Genomic DNA, 21,025 nt, shown 5'->3' with positions numbered 1-21,025 from the left:
AGGTATTTCTAAAACATTTTCCGTATGTGTTGCCCTTTTCCAAGCCTACATGAACTAATATAAGCTCGTTAAAAAGCATTACTAGTCTGCAAATGACCTGTGTTCCTTATGCTACTTTACAATATTTAACTGTTCATAGCAAAAAAAATATTAATGAACATTTCTTCTGCTGACCTAGCAAGCAGCTACTCAACTCAATATTCTGTTCAGCTAAACGAAACTGAAATGCAAAGCTTGCAATTAAATAAAGGCAGATTATGACTGAGGAAGGCATTAAGTTTAAGTTTCCCAAACACTTTATTGGCTTCAGTTCCTAAAGACAAAAGGTCTGTACATACTCTGAGAGAACTGATACATTCATTCTCACAGCACTGAGAAAACACAAACTGTGGGCAGAACACCTGGCGTCAGGCTGGACTGGTAGAGAACTAAAATGTAATTTAATGCGGAAACGCAGCAATTTTCAAAGTTCTGCTTTTGTCTCAGGAATGTATTCTCTTCCCTGGTGATGACATACCGTTGTAACATAATGCCACATTGGGAAGGACTTCCTAACAGGTCCGCACTTGAGTTCTTGTGAAATATGAAACGTCCTAACAAAAAAGGAAAGTGTTATTCCTGACCACTCAGTAAAAAACTAAAAAAGAAATTTCAAGCTTTATTTTGCATAGTTTGTAAAATCTTGGACGGAACAATATTTTTTCCAGTTCTTGCACCGTATATACGGACCTTGAGCTACCTAAAGCACTTAGCTCATTTGAATTAACTCAAGATTTCTACAGACTTAGCTAGTTTGAGTTCTGTTACGAGTTATCAAACTTAGGTTTTCTAAACACTCTGCTAGGTAACGTATTCTAAAGACTTGCATATCTTGTATTTCTTGAAGACAAAGGTAGCTTGGGTTTTGTAAAGACTTAGCTTGTTTGAGTTCCCTTAAGAATTATTAACTCCAGTTTCCTGAACATTCAGCTGGCTATGAGCAGATCCCACTTTTGGCTATTAAATAAATAACTTCATGGGACCCTTAAGTTAGGTGTTCAGATAACCTACGACCTTCTCACTGTAAAGCTTGTTTGCCAAAAGTGTCCAGTTACGTAAGTCAGATATGAAGGTAAAAAATATTGACGATACAATCCTCCTCATGCAGCTCGCTTCCTAAGACTCCACACCCGATAGGCTGCAGTTGCTAAAAGTAGATCACTATTAAGAGAATTTAAAAACTCACTGTCTTGCAACTTCAATGCCTAACTAATTTACATCTTAGGAGGCAATCAAAGTGCAGGAGTTAATTTTCCAGTCAGCTTAGTTAAATTACAATTTGATTCAGAGCTGTGAACATTTCATTTCTCACACTTTTGGTTTACTATTTCTTATCTACAAGATAAGTTGAAACAAAATCTGAGCTGCTTCAGTCAATAGCAGCCTGATCCCGCCTCTCAACTAATTGCTAAAAATACTCTGGAATAAGCGGTGACCTTTCACACTTTTTCCCCCCATTACGTTCATCAAGTTTCACCCCACCCCGGCGTATCGGGTTTTGCCTTTCCACTTTGCTGTACCGGTGGAGATAAATCATGGCGTAATCTGCCAATTTTAACCAGAAAGTTCCTCCTCGGTCAGCAGGCCTGATGCGCCGTTCTGAATTTGGCTCGACTCCAAGACAGTCCATCAAACACAAGACAGTTTTCTAGTCAATGGTTGGAGGCGATGCTGTGATTCATGATCATAATTCCCTTCATCACTGCGTGCTGATGAAACACTATGAGAGTAAATTGAACCATAACTGCTCCGTGAAGTTTTTCCAGTCCCTCAGCGCAGTTTATCTTTGTCTGGATACAAGAACCTTGACTTGAAAAGATGACATGATTAATTCTCTCTTTGTCAATGAATAATGGTGTCTTTAAAAAACTCTTACGAACACTATCTGTCACTGCGAAATCAATGAGGAAACGACGCACAATAAACCGAAACTGAAAAGGAAACTCCTACCCTGAGTGGCAGGTCTGTGATGAACTGCTTTTAAAAACAAAAGTTGGCTGAAAAGTGCATTATTTATTGTGTAATTTTAAGGCAAACTTTTAAAAAAAGATGAAAAACTGAATATATAAATTGTACATATTTCAGTCTAGATGTGAGAGTTTTCATTTAAAATGTTCACATAACTGGGATCCTGCAGAAAACAAAAATAATCTAACAGTGTTGATAATGGCTGGTATGAATTTGATAAATGAATTCCTGTTAAATTCTGCCATTGTCATAATGTAACCTCAGCAGAAGTGGATTTGGCATGGGTTAGTAAATGAGAAAAAAATGTGTTATGATATCTGTGGATGAGATGCAGCCGTAAACCCAGCGTGTCTTTATGTCCGTGTCGTTAACGACGCTGTAAATCAGATTGTCAGAGTCAAATATAGAAATGTAAACAAACGGCGAGGTGAAGAGCTGATCTGATTCTTTCGCACAGAAAAGAAAACATAAACCTTAACGTAAAGCGTCTTGAACTTTCTTACCGTGTGTCACATTACATCCCCAAACGTTTTTGTAGAAGAAAAGGAAACTGGAAAAGGAAAATTCAATCAGAAAAGTGTCAGCCCTCCAAAATGTGATATTTATGATGCTCATAAACCTCTAATGCCCTAAACAAGATCTGTATTTATGCAGATTACACACAAGGGGTTTCTGAAGGCTGCTGATTTTATTTAGGGGGATCAGAGTAAAAGTGGCACGTCTCAATGGAGTACACAGAAGCTTGACTGTGGCATCACAAAGTGTTAAAAAACTTTAACAAAAGCAGAAACGTTCTTTCTATAAAAGAACAAAATATGCAGCCCTCTCCCCAATATTTGTGTATTTTGCAGACTTGACCTACATAGCATTAAAAATTAGACTAATTATGAGTCTTGCACAGTCCTGCACATGGTACCTCTGGGGATGTCTGAGGGAAACATTTAAACTGTGAGAAACAGCTGTGCAGAAGTTGATTACCCGGCTTCATCCCAAACTTGTTGAAGATGATCAAGACTCTCGCCTCTCCCGGCGGATTACACCAGCAGCTGCTGATGCAGATTTACCTCCACGCAGGTGTTGTGTTCTCTAACAGCCTCTCAGAAGTTTGTACAGCACTCCGAGTCGAGTAGCATTTTGTTTTTGAATGTGTCGGTTGATGTTCTCATTTAAAAGGGGAAATAAGCCGCAAGCAAACCACGATAACTGCTGTTAGCAAAATGCTAAGAGGAGTAACGGTTCTCATTTAAAAGGGGAAGTAACCATGCTAACATCCGTTAGCATAATGCTAGGAGGAATAATGCTAGGAGTAACGGTTCTCATTTAAAAGGGGAAATAACCATGCTAACATCCGTTAGCATAATGCTAGGAGGAATAATGCTAGGAGGAGTAACGGTTCTCATTTAAAAGGGGAAATAACCATGCTAACTTCCGTTAGCATAATGCTAGGAGGAATAATGCTAGGAGGGGAAAATATAGATGAGTGTGCCTCATCTATACGGTCTAGTAGAACAATTTCACACTGATTCTGAGTTAATGGGGCTCAGGATTAGGAAGCTATTGAAGAAAACATATTATTTAATATTAAATTTGTAAAATATTGAATATGACTTAAAATTTTAATAGAGGATAGTGTGTCACGTAGGGAGCTCCTCCGATCGCTCTGCTGCTACATACAAGATAGGACTCAGCGCTCAATGAGGCGTCTTACGTTTTCATGTCTCTTGACGCTTTGCACGTCACGCTCTTCACAACTCCGCCCACTCCGCCATGACAGACATCAAAACCACCTTTAAAGGCTGTCAAAACACATACAGCAGGTAGTCTAATATGACTTCTATTTAGTTTATTTAACTTTAGAAATGGCTATACGATGCTGCGCGGTCGGCTGCACAAACAGACAAGGATATGAACCAAACTTGTCATTTTATTGCACAACGTTTAATGAGGAAAGATGCGGCGGCGATGGATGTAGCAGCTGTTAATCATAGTGACTGTCAGCCCTCGGAGTATTCGCAGCGAACACTTTTTACAAGGTAAGAAGATTGGCGTTCATATACTTTATAAATAAGTATAATTAGAAAGATATCAAATATTGCGTTATGGAGAAGGTAAGTTTAACCGTTGGTAACCATGGAGACAATGCCGCACCGTCATGTAGCCTAGCATTTATGGAAAAAAACTGGTTAGCATCTCGTCTTTTGTACGTTTCAATGTTGTTCCGGTGTAAAGGGAATCGCTGTTTATGACGTAGTGACGTAAATCATGTGGTGTGAATTCAGACAGTCAGTAATTTGATGAACACGTCAGGAGGTAGGAGGGATGGGCCGGTTTCTAAGCTAGCTGTTTCCAACTGTTGTAAATCCCGCCGTTTATGAGCCCCAACCAGGTGTGTTACGTTCACATTCAAATTAACTCGACTCGAACAAGTCGAAGTGATAAATAAACTGGCAAAGACAACTGAGGAAAACAATTTCAATCTCTCTGTTCAATACCCCCGTCCCTCACTTCCGACGTCCATCATGGCGCCTCGAATGATTAAGTGCTGCAAAGGGTCAATGGTAAAAAAAAAAATCTTTTGTGTTTCCTCACAATAAAGTAGCAAATTCACACTGGTGTATTTTGTATGCAGTCACGGTGATAAGTATCATTTTAAAATTGCACATACCTTTAAAGAGGCTCATGAAAACATTGAAAATCGATTTATTACTGTATGTAATAAATCTTGAGAATAATAATAAGCTTGAGATGAGACTGCACATGAAAACGGCCCTTTATTAACCATTCAGACTAACAAGAAAAAGACAGAATCAGAACTAACTGCCAGACGACTTTATTACCTCGTGAAAATAACTCAAAAATAGTCAGAGTAGTTTGTATGTAATTTTTTATTTCTTTCCTTAGGGAATTTTTCCATTTAAGCCCATGTTTGACCTGTTTAGCTTTTGTATCTTGTGGGGCATTTCTATCCTAAAGAAAAAGATACAAAACATCACGAATGAGATATTAACATACATGGAAAAATCTTACAAAATATTGCAGCAGAAAGACACGCAGTGCTCAGTTAAGCCAAATGAACTGATCAGTACATTATTGCGAGAGAAACCTATTGATTGCAAGGTAACGCAAAAGAAAAAAAATCTCTCGTGTCTCCTAGGGGTCCGCGTAAGGGGCAATGGTTCGATTTTTCATTTCGGCCGCTGAATTTCAAGCCTCTCATCTCTCAAGCGAGAGGTGAAACTCTTATGGTTAACTTGGCTTACTATTCAAGGAAAGTGCGTGCAGCTTGAGAGAACGTGGCCTGGCTGCAGGGAGGTCATAAGACACCGTTCCTGGCCTTTAAGATCCACTGAAGTGACCCCCACAGAGACACTTGGGGAGCCTGGGGTATATCATACGCCTCTATTTCAGTTGAGAATTTTCTTTTACCCAAATTAGGTCTCAACAAAGACACCCTCATTAAAAAGGCACATCCCCTCCCTCCTTTATGGCTGTAGCTTAACCTTTTAATTATGTCACTACATCAGGATATTCGTTTCAAAGATCTGGTCCAGGTGAGACACATGAAATTTCAAAGGGGAACCTTCCTGTTCCTGTTAAATTCATGTTATCGCTTTAGAGCTAAAACATTCCTGAAGTATCCGCTTTATCTAAAGCTATCAATTCCAGTCCCAGGCAAACAAACGTCTATATAAATATTGTCAACAAGATGTAATTAAAAGATACTTCAAAGGTTTAACATCTATCAATATCTATACAGGTTACCATCTTCATGTAACTTTATATACAGTATCCCCTAAAAGCTTTAAAATAAATTATTACTTTACAGCGGGAACATGATCTAACACTGACATTTTTGAAAAATACAAAAAGAAAGTCGCTAAGAAAATATAGCATCCCAGAAACTCTTTCTTTATATTTTAAGTTAGTTTCCGCTGTATATAAACATGTCGTGACAAAGACTTGTACTTCTTCTAGCCTCTGGCCTCCAGGCAGGATGAGGATACACATTTTGGCCCCATGCAGTGGGAGAAAAATGGGAAAAATCTGTATAGAGAACAGCAGCACAGAGGGACGTCTTGGTGTCGCCAAGCAACCGTTAGAAGCTACCAACAAGTTTTCTCTGTCCCACCATCACAAATAGGAGTTTTCTAAACTCACCTGGGACTTTAACTGGAACTATGCACTTTGATCTGGTGTGAAACAGAGAATCCTTGTAAGAGGGGGTCATCACTGGGTCTTACAGTGTGGTAATAATCTAAAATAAAGGGCCAAATCAAAGTAGAAATACATAACCATCCACCAAATCAACTTTTTTCCTTAATCTTGAAATGTAAGGTTGAAGAGAAGAGGAAAAGAGGACGTCCGACTCTAGAGAGATCATCGCAAACATGATTTTTTAAAATTTTCTACAAAAATGAAACTTATTGAACAATTATTTTCGCATCTTTACCAGAGGTTCTGATAAATGTGTGTGTAAAATGTAAATGATGTGTGTAAGTAACAGTTTTCTTTGTCTGTTTCACAGCTAAACCGGCGGAGGGTAAGTCAGCATTTCTGCTTTTGTCCCATTATTTATGTTGTGCCTCCTATTATCACATTGTGACACATTTATGGCTCATACATATTTCTTTTAGAGTTTTACTCACAAATCATGTCGAGTGCTGGTTTCATGCTGACTTCAAACACTTTTTAATCAGCTTTCACAATGTTTTTTATTTATTCATGGACGTTCTGTCAGGAGAGCATCTCTATTTAAATTATAAATAGCGCTGTGTTTCTACTGTATGCTGTAGAACGGGGATATTAATACCTTCTGGCATTCTGGGTGAAAAGCTGCTTTTTTTGTACATTACATCATTTGTAAATTGAATGTGGTTTGAATTTCCTCTGCTGTTAGGCTCTCTAACGTTTTGTTTCTATGGTGATATAACTTGTTATGCTGCGTAAAACAAACATGCATCGGCAGCTGATGAAGGTGAGAGGCTTTCTGTAATTTTATTTTCTGTGATTTGAGGTGGTTTTTTTATGTGTGTGGACCTGAGTGGGATCAGGTGGAGTGATTATATTTTAATAAAACCTCTTTGTTGAGTGGTTTAATCATTCAGAAACCAATTTTCTACCAGGTTGTAGGAAGATGATGCAGTTTTATCAGCAGCTTTGCAAAATATTTCAACCTGTTAAACTTTTCTCACATTTTTCACTCATAAAAACTACAAACTTTAATGTATTTTCTTGAGATTTTCTGATAGATAAACAGGAAAACATATGCAGACCTCTCCTGTATATAACTGTCACGATAACAAATTTTGCTGGACGATAAATTAGAAGTTATTGCAATAAACAATAATATTGTTGTTTTGAGACCATTTTTAAGTGATATAACGGTAATGGCAAAAATAATAATGCAAGAGAATATTCTGAAAGATCAGTAAACTTTAAATTTATGAACGTTTAACACTGGAACTGGAAGACATTTTTAATATCCAAAATAAATAAACAAAACAACAAATAAAATTAATTTTGAAATCTGTAAACAAAATTGTCCTTCAAAATAAGAGCTAGTTGAGACCAAAACACCGAACTGAAAACTTTTATAATCCAGTTTTTGGTAGAAAGAGAGAAAATAGAGATAAACGAGAAATAATGCTAATGGAAATTATTGAGATTGTTTTAATTTATCATGCGATTGATTTATTGTTTATTATGATAGGTCTAGTCCTGCAGAAGATAAAGAGTTGCAGAGTTACAGTTGGGGGAAAATTATTTTCGTATTTGACTGTAAAGTAAAATCAGAAAAAAATTGTAGAGATTTGTTGATTTTGTGTGAATTTTGCAGATTGTGAAAAACTGGAAAGACTTATTGATGTAACTTGGAGTCTAGAGGGCCACATACAAAGCTACGGCGGGCCAGATTTGGCCCCCAGGCCATGAGTTTGACACCTGTGATTTACATGAACAACTTGTAGAAACACCAACAGATCCTTATGCACATTTTTTCAGTTACTGATTCAAAATCTGGAATTTATAATTTTTTAAAAAGTTTTTCTACTTCATGTTCTATCCCAAAAGAATCCCAGTGAAGTTAGAATCTGACAAAATGGTTAAAAGTTTAAAACGGTGTGAATACTTTTGCAAGTGACTGTATCAATCTATCCTCTTTTGTTTTGTAATGATGGTTGAAGATATTTAATTTAACATCCATGTTTCAGTGTGATTCCTCAGAGTTTTTGTGAATTTGAACGTTTATTTATGGACTGGTTTCTTTTTTCTGAATGAGGCGGAGAAGATAATCCATTCATGTGGATTATGATCTATACTGACTGAGTGCAAATGGATGCATTTTCTGCATCCATGCGCTGCGTTTCCCACATTGACCTTTGGACTACATTTCACTGCAGGCATGGAGAGTGTGAGAAAATGTCTGCAAGTGTTTGTTGATCGAATGATTTGGGTCAAATTTAAACCTTTTCTCTTATTCCTCAGCAATATTCCCAAATGTAATTATTTCTGGAGATATTATTATAGTTAAAAATGTATTTGCATTAGCAAAACCATATAGATACAATATAACTGAATGTTGTTTCCACGCATAATTTACACTAATTTCCCTTCATTTCCTCTAGATGCGCCGCCAGCAGATGGAGGTAAGATGAAATCCTGGCAGTGAATTCACATGGACTCCTGACTTGACATACAATGTCCTAATGTATTATATACACATACATAATCTGTTTCATGCATGCATAAAAAATGCATACATATGCCGGTCTGCTCCACAATGGAAGCAGCTGCATGAGCTGTGATTAATTTTTTCCCCGATGACCCTCATAAATTATTGATAAATATATAAAACGACTTTAATGAACATAAAAAATGAAATTAACATGGTGGTGGTCACTAAGCGCTCTGCTGCTGTAATGCATAATTCATTTCAGCCTCGGTGGCCGGTGCGTTGCTCTTCTCTCTGTTTGTTTTCTGTAAATTATATGTTGCATGTGGGATTTTAAAAAACGCTCTTAAGCTTCAGAGTTGCTGCTATCTGAGGATTTTTTTCCTCGTATATGTAAGATTTTGAGGATCCTTGTTATTTATTCTGGGTGTTATATGCATGCAGAAATACTGAAGACAGAACTTGTAAGCTTGTCTGTACATTTTGATTTGGCTTCAGATGATTTTTTTTTTATGTGACTGCATTAGATTTCTGCTTTATTTGCAAGCGTTTCATCGTTTCTGTGCACAAGCTTTTGCTTCAAAGCAGCTTTTTCAGTGGTTTTGCTTCCTTGTCTGCACCAGGTTCAGAAGCAGACGATGATGGTAAGAAATAAAGGAAATGTTCACCTGAGTGCTGATAACATAACTTGTAGTTTTAGTATTTGATCCATTTCATTCCTATTAATTTTTACGATTATTGGATATTATTTTTGACTGCTTTAACGTGGACTGATCTAAAACCCGTTTTCTTCCTTTCATTATTCTAACGTTTTAGTTTTGTTTTTGATATATGCAGAAAAGGCAAAGCTGAAGTTTTTTGTTTTGAAGTTTTTTTTGCAATCAGAGACGCAGCTGCCTGACTGTAAGGAATAATGAAGGAGCTTCTCTACGCTCCTCCTGATCACCTGCGATCATGGAGGAAGTTTTCTCTCAGCAGTCACACTGCAAAAACACAAAATCTTACCAAGTATTTCTGGTCTAGTTTCTACTGCAAATATCTTAGTATTAGTATGTCTTGGAATAAGACAAACTAACTTAAAAGAAACTTTTCAGCAATATATATGCACTTGTTTTAAGTACTGGTTCCATTGACAGATAAATTAAGTTGTAACATGGGAAAAATGTCTTGTTATAAGTGAAATAATCTGCTAATGGAATAAGTACTTCTTTATCAATATTAAATAATTATTTACTTAAAACAAGCCTCTATATTTCGCTACAGAGCTACTTGTAAGTTAGTTTTGTCTTATTTCAAGTGTACAACATATTTGCACTATAAATTAGACCCCAAATACTTGGTAAGATTTTGTGTTTTTACAGTACAGTCATTCAAATAAAAAAAATGCTTTATTGATCCTAAAGAAATATCAATTAAATCATACTATTATCAAATATAGTGCACTGGATAAAAATCAATCAGGTGAAACATTGTTTATTGGTATAAACTACCAGAACTACCTTTGTAGTTCTAAACTTCATCACATTGTAGTTAATGCGATGAATCGAAGGCAGCAGCTTTCTCTTGTTCTGGATATTCCCAGGAATCCCAAGATGTTCAAGAAACAAAAAAAGGAACTATTCAGGAATAGTTCCTTTGCAACAATATTGCAATACTATGGAACACATAGTTTTGTATCTATGTGAGAAATTAGCATTTAGTCCATTCAACTGTGGGCGCTCTTTTCTGCTTCCCGTCGTCATGACGCTTCGTATGCCCTCTGACCTTTTCATGATGTTGCTCCCTGAGCAGAGGCCTGCTCCTCCCATCTGTGACTTATGACGCTGCTCTCTGTGCTGCTCCGGTCCTGCAGGCGGTCCCGACAATGAGAGCAGCAGCACAGCTGTGTTGAAGTACAACACAAGCAGCTGTTACTGCTAGCATACCAGCATCATCTGATTTCAGGACACGTTTATACTCGGCACTTGGGCGAAAACCGAGCCGCACTTATGAGGTCAAGCAGTGAAGTCATTGAAGAAATCTTTAAAGGGGACCTATTATGCATAATTCACTTTTTGCGCATATTTATACTTCAATTTGGGTCTCCACTTCTTCTAAAAACAACCCAACTGCTTAAAAAAAAGCTGTTCTTTGGCAATAAGTTAAGGTTTTTTGGTGCCTGGAAAATGAAACATTTCAAAAGCCTTTGGGACGTAACATTATAAATCTGAAGGCACTGCGCTGTTACCTAGCAACCCAAGCTGAGCTCCAGCATGTTTGGTTTTACAGTTTTGTGCACTTTACAATGGCTGCTAGAAAAGACAAGTGTTTTGTTCAAAAACACTTTATTGATCCAAAGGGAAATTAAATAATAATTGTTAACTTACCATCCAGAAACCACCTGCTGCATTCCTGTTGGTTGTGCAGTTGGCTCCACTTCTGCTTTTCAAATATGTTACTGTTGTATAATTGTGCATCTGTGCATCTAATTGCAGCCATTTTTACATGTGGGTGTAAACGTTGAGTTGGGGGGCGTGGCCAGCAGCTTACTTGGATTTAAAGTGACAGGACGCCCTAAAACAGCTCAACATAAGCAGAACTGAGCAGACTGAAATCTCATCATCTAAGAATGATTTTGTGCAAAATAATGCAATGAAGGTCAAATTTAATCACAAGATGAGGATTTGAGAAGCATGTTTTATGATCTCAGATGCCTTCAGATAATCTAGTTAAACTTAATAGCACGGCCTTTGAAGCAGATTCATAAATGAAATTACCAATAAAGTATGTTGTTGGTGGTTAGCTCAGGTTTTACAAGAGAAACCCAGGAGCTGTCGGTCATATCAGCTTGCCTGCTAGATTCACATGAGAAGAGCATGTTTTTTATTAATTAACCAGGAGGAGATTAGATGTGGAGATGTTTTAAAAGCATCAGGGCTTTAGGACCCGTTCACGCCAGACTTTACAAGTTCTGAGAGAGATTTTCTGGGATGCAATGCTCCCGTTCGTACAGCGCTATTAACAAAAGGAATCTTAACACGTAGGTGAGACTAACTATCCATGTTCTCTGTGCTAATAAAGTGCTAATATTGCTATGCATTATTAGCATAGCAATGCTCTGCCCAGTGGAACAGAGAGAAGCACACACACCTCCAAATTGTGTGCATAGGCTGCTGACTGAAAGACAGAGATAAACTGTGAGTTTTTCAAATTAAAGTTCACATGTAAAAAGTATTTTTAATTCAATAAAGCATTGTATTTAGGCAGCAAAAGAAAAGACAAGTGTCTAGAAAAGAAGGCAAAAAATGTAAGATAATGTTTATTTCTATGTTTTATTGTAAACATTTAGGGTAGAGAAAAGTCAGGCCATGCGTACGAAAGAGAAGTCACTGTGAAACATTTTTAGTCTTTTAAAATTAAGATGATCAATATTATAAACTGTCTCTAGAATCATATTTGCGTTTAGTGGGATTATTTTTTACATTTGATCCCCGAGAATTAATTTTTATAACTCTGATGCTGAAAATGCATAACTTTTTGAATCTTTGAACCTTCTTCCTTCACTGACAAACATCAACAATCAACAATCGAATTACTTTTTACCAGGAAAATATCCAATATTTTCCATCATATCGCATTAAGCTGAAACCATGTCCTCTAAAAATAATCACACCAATGATTACATCACAATTAATTTACATGGGCTTTTAAATGACAGGCAGACAAACAAACTAAGACTGCCTCTGCAGATGGAAACAAGATATTTCAAATTAAAATAAAGATATAGTGAGAGTTTGCTTTCATCTTGTTACAAAAATTGGAAAAAATAGGGAGGTTGGCAAAAAAAAAAAAGTAAATTCTGTGCTTTGTGTTTTTTCCAGTGGCCCTTAAAGTTCACCGTACCTATCGGCCCCAGAAACCTTACAAACTCGACCCCAGACCAAGCTGCCAGGAATCCTCTGCTCCTTGACACGTTTCCTTCACTCTGGGTTGCCATCCGTCCATTTTAGCTTCTATTTTTGATATTTATGATGCGTTTCATCACCTGTTGGGACTCCAAAGCGGGTATTGAACTACACCGAGTTTGCCTTTGCCATATTTATTACAAGAAGAATTTCCATGAGTGAAAAGCTGATCATACCAAGGCTGTTTCCAGCCATATAAACAGGGGTATAAAGTTAAAGGGGGATTATCTCCACTTGGGCCGCAGCCATGTGATCTGGCCCACTTAATCACTACCAAACCGAAGCTAAAAAATGTATATCTGCGATGGCGTTCAATGGAAATTAGCCATTCTAGATGACTCAGGCAGATTTATATGAAACCTAAACTAATACACACGCATATTGTAGGAATATCAACTTTATACCGGACAACGTTTTGGTATCAGTCCAAAGAAAGCAATCAAAGTAATTTCTAATAATTGTTTTGATGTTTGACAATTAAACCAAAAGTAATCATTTGATTACTTTGCGTCAGTAAAGGAAAGTCATGATTCCACAATAATGTTTTAATGCGACTGTGTGAGGTGTAAATATTGTAATAATTTCATCTCTCTCTAAAGCTGCTTGATCCCAGACCGTAGAGCGTCTTTCAGACTCCTCAGTCTGAAATTAAGCTGTTTTACTGGCTGTGTTCATTTCCTGTTGACCTATGGTACAGTATAACTCCACATTGTTATACTTCCATATGTTAAAAAGTGATGTTTGTTTTTCCCAGCTGAGAAAAACGCTGCGGGCCAGGGTAAGAGCGAGACGCGTGACATCACAGTGACACTGCTGGTCTGCATGACTGAGATGATTGAATGCTACGTGTTCGTTAAATGTTGTGCTTTCTCTGTTGTGTTACTGCAGCAGTGCAGATTGTAACAATTTAATAGAGGGGACAAATGTGGCAGAAAGATTTATAATAAATTAGGATTTTAATTGTATTATTGAAACATTTTGTTTATGCCTGGACTTTAACTGAGCCGTTGATCAGGTATGTTTTGATCTGAACCATCCTACTGCAGCTCTGGCTGTATGTCTAGGGTCAAAGACAAGCAACTCCACAGCCTTACGCCACCACCACCGTGTTTCACTGTGTGGATGGTGAGCAATATCAATTTAATTGCATCATTTGTGATGATAATGCATTATATAATTATAGCCAAATAAATTTATTCAAAAGGTATTTCCAGATGGCCACAAAAAGACACACAGAACAAACAAACAGGCATACACACTCAATTTTGCACCAACCAGTTGTCAACACGAATATAAATCTTATTTGTTTACATTATTATGAACAGGTTTGTTATGTCAGGTTCATGTCTTCTCATTATTTGTTTAGAAAAACCCGATTCCATGCGTGTAATCGTTACAAACCTGAACTCTAAATCCAGAACCGGCACCCAAAGTGTGGAAGTGTAAAGGTCACCAGCTGCTGCATGTTGGTAGAGGTCTTATACTTAGTACAGTCTGTCTTCATTATGACGTCGTGAGCCCTGTAATTCTCACTTCGCCGTAGCGTTTATATGTCGCTGGAACTTCTGCTTGCCTGGAAACGTTACTGGCTCTCTGCTGCGAGGGAGTGTTGCTGCTTTACTCACAAGAAATCTGAGAAACTGTTGATTAAAACGAGCGTCCAAAAAACACAGAAGAACCACGTGATACATTTTTAGAAAGATAGGATCTGTGTGATAAAAGCATGCAAGTGTCACTTGCCTGTAATGCAAGTTTAATGTCTGCCATCATTAGCAGAAGTCCTGTGGATTAGGGATTGTTATTGTAGCCCTTGGAAGCCATCTTGGGAATGTTGAACATGGAGATAAGCGATGTGTTTTATAATATGTGTTGGTGCCCTCAGCTTGTGTATGTCTTTTTGCTGCACTCCTGTTGCGCTAAAAAAAAAGAAGAGATTTTTAATTGGCATCTAAAATGTGAATTTATTAAGTTCTTATGGTTTTGTTTCAGAGAATCAATCGACTTCACTCTCTGGACTTTTTGTGGAGAAGCCGGCAGAGAACGTGGTCGCTGTAGCAGGTCAGGTTCATTTGTTTCTTGCACTGCAAAAACCTAAATACTCTAAAATATATCTAGTTCCTAGTACAGATATCTCAGTACACTGGAAATACGAGAAAACTAACTTACAAGCAACGTTTCAGTAAGAAATAGGAGCTTGTTTTAAGTAAGTGATTCCTTAGTTTTCATGAAAAGCACTTTATGAAAACTACAGGCCTGTAGTTCCTTTTATAACTAGAACTTTTTCTAGAACTCTATTAATATTAAGGAATTATTTACTTAAAACAAGCTCCCATATTTCACTGAAAAGCTTCTTGTAAATTAGTTTTCTCTTATTTCCAATGTGCTAAGGTATTTGCACTAGAAACTAGACCAAAATTACTTGGTAATATTTTGTGTTTTTGCAGTGTGCTCATTCAAACGGGTGATTTCCAATCCGTGATGTGTAAAATATCAGAGTCGATTGTTGCGGGTTTTTTTGTTTGTTTTTTCTGACTGGACAGGGTCGGATGTGACCTTCGTAGCCAAGGTGGACTCCAGCACCCTGACGAGGAAACCCACCATGAAATGGCTGAAGGGGAAGTGGCTGGACCTCGGCAGCAAGGCGGGGAAACACCTGCAGTTTAAAGAGACCTATGACAGAAACACCAAGGTGTGTGTGTGGGCGTGTGCATGCGTGTTCCAATATCATCTTTCAAACTATAACTCCTTGCAAAAGTATTGAATGTTTCTGAAATTTCATCACATCACAACCACAAACTTCAGTTTGTTGGGATTAAACATGAAGTGGAAGAAACATTCTTCATTTTTACTCATTATTAGTAAAACTCCTGAAACTGGTGAACATCTGCTATCAATGATGAGGCCTAGTCTGCACGTAGTCGAATATTTGGGGAAATTAATACATTTGTATGCATTTTGCCTTTCATCCACATGAAAAATCAGTCTTGCATCACTAAAAATTATTATTTAAAAAAGTAAATCAAAGTGGAGATTTTAAAAATTTTGTTTGCATGTTTACATCAGAAAACGTAGATTTAGGCTCATGAATAAAATTCCAGTATAGCCAGGTACTTACTTTGACATGATTCCCAATCGACATTGTTTTGTTTTATTAACTTTATATCCTAATGCAGTTTTTAAAACTAGTCCAACTTGTATATCTTTCCACAGAAATGAAACTCCTGGCAACATTTTTATTAATCTCTAACAGGAAGTTGTGGTTGCTTTGAAGGATTGTGATTGGCTGACATAAGTTTTAGCTTTGCGCTACACTGCCCCCTATGGGTTTGGCATGTTTAAAACGACGCTCAGAGGCGGATTAGTGCTGGTTCATATGAATAAAAACTTTTCTGAAGCCGCTCCTGTGTGTACAATTATATACAAATATATACTAAACTGTACACAATAACTGAATTTAATTGTATTTTTTAATTTACTGATATTTACTGATGCTCTCGTGTAACAGTGGAGAAAATAGCAAAAGTAAAATTTCCGATCATGCTGTTCATTTTGTTTTATTTAACATCATTAATTGAAAGTTATCATGATAATAATAAATCCAAATTCTTATCACGATGAGAAGTTTTTTATGATAAGTGAAACGATATGATAAATGCCCACCAGGTAGAATCCTAGTAAAATACACTGAAGCTTGTAGGTCTAATGTGACAAAATGTAAAGGGATTTAGGAGACATAAATACTTTTGCTTCCTTTTTACTTCCTTCCTTAGATCTACACGTATGAAATGAAGATCATCAAAGTGGTGGCTGGAGATGCTGGAGGCTACAGGTGTGAGGTGACGGCTAAAGACACGTGTGACAGCTCCACCTTTGAGATCTCAGTGGAGGGTGAGTGAAAACAGACCCTGGGCCGTGGCGCACTGCTGCGGATTCTGCATGCTTTACCGTTTTGATCCCTCAAAGCAATAAACTGCGTTGTCGGCAACTTCTCTTGTTACAGCTGCACATCAGGAGAACCAAGCAGATATTTTGTCTGCATTCAAAAGAGCGTGAGTGCTTCAGGGATTTCTCTTCTGTCTCTGTGTGGGAATACATGAACTTACATCCTATTTATAACATTTTTAGTGTGTGTGAGCAGGACTTTCAGTTCATTTTTATTGTAGATTAAATGTGTGAAGTCAGTTTTAAACACCTTGTGTTTCTACATACAGAGATGCTGGAGAGGATGAAGGAGACCTGGATTTCAGTGCCCTGCTGAAAGCTACTAAAAAGTAAACATGATGAGCATTTAGTTAGCAGGATTATCAGTTAGGTTTTCTTTAAAATGCCCTTCCCGTTGCTAACAGGAAGAAGAAACAAAAAGAGGAACCAGAGATTGACGTGTGGGAGTTGCTGAAAAGTGCCCACCCAAGCGAGTATGAGAAAATCGCCTTTCAGTATGGCATCACCGACCTGAGAGGCATGCTGAAACGTCTAAAAAAGATGAAAGAGGTGCAGAAGCCTAGTGAGGGTAAGTCAGAGGGGTGGAGACCAGCTGGAAAGAGGCGAGGGGTTACAGAGTGGGCAGACAGTGACGTACTTTCAGCTTGTGGGTAATTTCTCTTTCTGTTTGAATTCCCAGCTTTCCTGAAGAGGCTCGAGTCTTGCTACTCAGTGGAAAAGGGCAAGAAAATCGTGATGTCATGTGAAGTTCTTGACCCCAACGTTCAGGTCAAATGGTTGAAGAATGGCCAGGAGATCAAACCCTCAGCAAAGTACATGCTTCACCCAGCACACACACATCCACTTTGACCAGTTCGTTTTGGTATAAATATATTTATCGACACATTTCCTTCCTTGTATCATGGAGTCAAAATAATCAAGCTGAGATGGACTCAATGGGCAGCGCTTTAAATGGGCAGCGCTAAAATTAGCAGAAGCACAACGTCGCATTTGGAGACGATTCTGTTGTCACCGGGTTTTATTTTTAGCCGGTCATAAGGAGCCTCCCAGTAGAAAGGAGATCTTATTCCCCCCAAGCAAACTCACTCATAAACTCATCAACACAAAGAGCTCCGTCACTGCAAGTCCTGCAAAAGCATTCAAAATGTTATTTTATGTTTTGTTTCTCTACCATATTTGCTCATGTGGAGTCTATCTGTTTCCATTCTTGCTAACTAAAAACTTAGTTGTGCTAACCCTAAAGCACTAATCATAAACATTAGCTACACTAACACTGATGTACTATACCAACAAAGCATTTAGCAGAAGCTAATGCTAATGAGCTAAATTCAACTTTGTTGATACCCTCCCTAAACATGGTTTATGATGCATGTCATAAACCATATATCAACACAGTCTATGACCCTCAAATTAGTCTAATTTGTTGCTACACTCCTGTTCTTTTGCACTTTAGAAAGTGAACAGACCTTTAACTCATGGTTTTGGTTTTAAAGCTGTTGAGTTTTGCTAACTCTGTTGCTGATTTTAGCTAACTGACAGCGGTAGGGTTTCGGTCAGAAAGCACACAGAATATTAGTAGATTTTAAACTGGTTTCTATAGAACTACATTCAACAGAGATGGATTCTGGGTGCAATCACGTGTCATGGGAGGAGAATGTGAGGGAAGAAAACACAACTGGTTCATAAATGGTCTTCAAAATAAGAGCATGAATATAAATATCTAAGAATTCAGAAGAATTCATGACAGTCCTTAACCAAAATTTCAACACAGATGTTGAGCTTTATTCACAGCATGCTTGTTTGCAAAACCTCCATCAGATTGGATGAATAAACTTTGTTCAACTCTTGCCACAGACTCAAGTAGATTTAGGTAGAGACTATAGGGCTGTTGTTCTGCTGGGAAGTGAACGTTCTGTCACGTTTTCTTTGTCTCCTATGGTTTTCTGTCAATGATCTAGCTGAGCATAGATAGCAATTCTCCTGCCAACAGTTTCACTGGATGTTATTTAAGGGTTTAAGATTACAATAAAAATGTACTCCTCACTTTTCAAATGTCATAAACCATGTATCATTTTCCCTCCATTTCAACATAATGGACTACTGTTTGTTTATCTGTCAGATCTCTTGAAGCTTGTGAATGAAATTTGACAAATTGAAAAGTGTATAGGATGTGAATACTTTTACAAAGCACTTTTTAATAGGGGTGCACCAATTTATCAGTGCCAATTTTCTTAATTTTTGAAGATTGGTGATTTATCTCAGCAAAAGTCTAAAAATCCACTACCGTCCTCTTCTGCTCTGAAGAGGACGGTGGGCCGGTCTATTTGGCTGATAGACCGGCCCACCTGGTCGTGTCTGCATGTCTACAGTTAACAATAGTCACCCCATTGTTACCAACTCAGTGTCTTTCTTTCTACATTTAGCAGAATTTCAGACAAACAAATTTGATATTGGCCAAAATTAGAATCAGCAGGTCAGGCTTCTTTGAAAAATTGGTAATCAGCGATCTGCCAGAAAACTGCGACCAGTGCAGCCCTACTTTTTAATGCTTTTAAGCTGAAAAGTAGATTGCCCTAAAAACAAACTCAAATGAATACATAGGGATGCGAAAGTCTTTTTACGCCACAAACCAACTCCCAATCAATCTTCTGGCCAGGTACGTCATGGAGGCCAACGGTAACGTCCGAACACTCACCATCAACAAGTCCAACCTGTCTGACGATGCTGCGTACGAGTGTGTGGTTGGCGAGGACAAGTGTTCCACAGAGGTGTACGTCAAAGGTGCGTCATCTCCTCATGTTTACCGGCTTGCTGCCATCATCCACTGGAAATTACAGCCAAGAAATACCATGAAGTAACAGCTCTCCCCTAATGGCTTTTTAGAGCCCCCCATCACCATCACCAAGCTGATGGACGACTATCATGTGGTGGTGGGAGAAAGAGTGGAGTTTGAGATTGAGGTGTCTGAAGAGGGCGCTCATGTCATGTGGTCAGTAAATGCCATCAGCATAATGTTTATCAGCACGTAAATCCACTGAAAATGCTTTCCGATGTTCCTTCGTCTTCACGTTCATAAACGCTGTTTATGAATGGAAAGGTCCTTCGAGGATCAGGAGATTACCAAAGACAAGGATTCCTCAAAGTATCGCTTCAAGAAGGACGGGAAAAAGCACACGCTCATCATCCAGGAGGCCACGCTAGACGATGCTGGGATGTACCACGCCTGGACTAACGGAGGGCACACCAAAGGAGAGCTGGAGGTGGAAGGTACAGCAGCATCACTCGCTCAGCCTTTGGTACTCAGATATAAATAGTTCATGATGTTAAATGCAGAAGACAGAGCTGAACTGAACTGCTGGACAAAAGGCTCCATGTTTTATGCATGTACATAACAGTGCCTGCAGAACCATTCACTCCCCTTTTCTTCATTACATTTTGTTGTATTAAAACCATGTTTCAATTAACTTTATTAAAATTGACTGTAGAGTTTTACATCATGTTATAATGTTATTCCCTGGAGTGTTGCCTTGATTCGTTCATACATGTTTAAGAAATCCTTAAATCTCCCATGGCCACCATTCAGCTTTTTTAAAATGCTTGGTGGAACCGAGCGCCGCCTCGCATAGCAACCGCTTACCCTCAACTTCTCCTCTCAGCTCCTTCAGACTAGCCAGGAGCAATTAGCAAACACTTGATGGAACTGTGCACCTGTTAAGCTCTCAGTGTTTAACAGTGCTTAACGTTTCGCTGGTAAAAATGTTACTAAAGGGTTAACGTTGCAGCGATGTTGTGATGGCTTCCTGAAGGCGGAGTTTCAGAAAGAGCAGGAGCTTCTAAAAGATACAGAGGTGTTAAATTGCAAAGTTACATTTATTTAAGTCATATTTGATATATATGTAGGGCAGTGGCTTAAATATGTCAGCAGATGCCACCAAAATGTTAGATTTGTTCTTTGAGTTGTGGAAGTCGGTGAAGTGTGTCCGTTGAAGAACACCGTACTTGGCGTCTGTTACAGTGCGCTGGCAGTACAACGGTCAGTATTTGCTGTGAATTCTGAAGGTAAGCAAAGCTGACCGCCAGCTCCTCAATGTAGCCAAATGTTACTTTTAATGTCCAAGTAGTTAGTTTTGTATCGTTTTGTCTTTTTCTTCTTTTTTTTAATATATGCTGTATCTGTTAAACAAAAAAAGAAAAGAATGATAATAATAACTGCATTAATGAGACTTATATTGACACGGAGTATTTGCTGTGAATTCTGAAGGCGAAGCCGCTGCGCTGTCGGTTGGTCCGAATAAACGGTCTGAACCACGATCTCAACCGCCGTGTGTGTCCGATTTCTGCCTCAAGTTTCCTTCCGACAACCACCATTAAAGAAAACACAACGCAGAGTCTAAGGAACAGCGAGGTGTCGTCTCACACGGACAGGGTTACATATACAGCATTTCAGTTAACATAGTTACTT

General features: G+C 38.2%; 1 protein-coding gene across 4 annotated transcripts in view; it reads left to right on the top strand.

Annotated features, from left to right (window-relative positions):
- The window catches only part of LOC116727656 (myosin-binding protein C, fast-type-like), a 30,755-nt gene that overhangs the window by 943 nt on the left and 8,787 nt on the right, over positions 1-21,025 (top strand). The window contains exons 2-15 of one of the 4 annotated variants that reach the window (XM_032575224.1): positions 6,533-6,547; positions 8,631-8,651; positions 9,301-9,321; positions 13,376-13,399; positions 14,611-14,679; positions 15,162-15,310; positions 16,392-16,509; positions 16,622-16,670; positions 16,833-16,892; positions 16,968-17,131; positions 17,243-17,375; positions 19,220-19,344; positions 19,447-19,552; positions 19,661-19,830. In XM_032575224.1, the coding sequence (XP_032431115.1) occupies positions 6,533-6,547; positions 8,631-8,651; positions 9,301-9,321; positions 13,376-13,399; positions 14,611-14,679; positions 15,162-15,310; positions 16,392-16,509; positions 16,622-16,670; positions 16,833-16,892; positions 16,968-17,131; positions 17,243-17,375; positions 19,220-19,344; positions 19,447-19,552; positions 19,661-19,830 (1,224 nt within the window). The remainder of the gene's footprint in view (positions 1-6,532; positions 6,548-8,630; positions 8,652-9,300; positions 9,322-13,375; positions 13,400-14,610; positions 14,680-15,161; positions 15,311-16,391; positions 16,510-16,621; positions 16,671-16,832; positions 16,893-16,967; positions 17,132-17,242; positions 17,376-19,219; positions 19,345-19,446; positions 19,553-19,660; positions 19,831-21,025) is intronic. The other 3 variants (XM_032575225.1, XM_032575226.1, XM_032575227.1) reach the window with 3 other exon arrangements.

Source organism: Xiphophorus hellerii, chromosome 10 (assembly GCF_003331165.1).
Source record: "Xiphophorus hellerii strain 12219 chromosome 10, Xiphophorus_hellerii-4.1, whole genome shotgun sequence".
Lineage (NCBI taxonomy): Eukaryota > Metazoa > Chordata > Actinopteri > Cyprinodontiformes > Poeciliidae > Xiphophorus > Xiphophorus hellerii.
The sequence above is the reverse complement of the archived record's forward strand: the minus strand, read 5'-3'. Positions and strand labels throughout refer to the sequence as shown.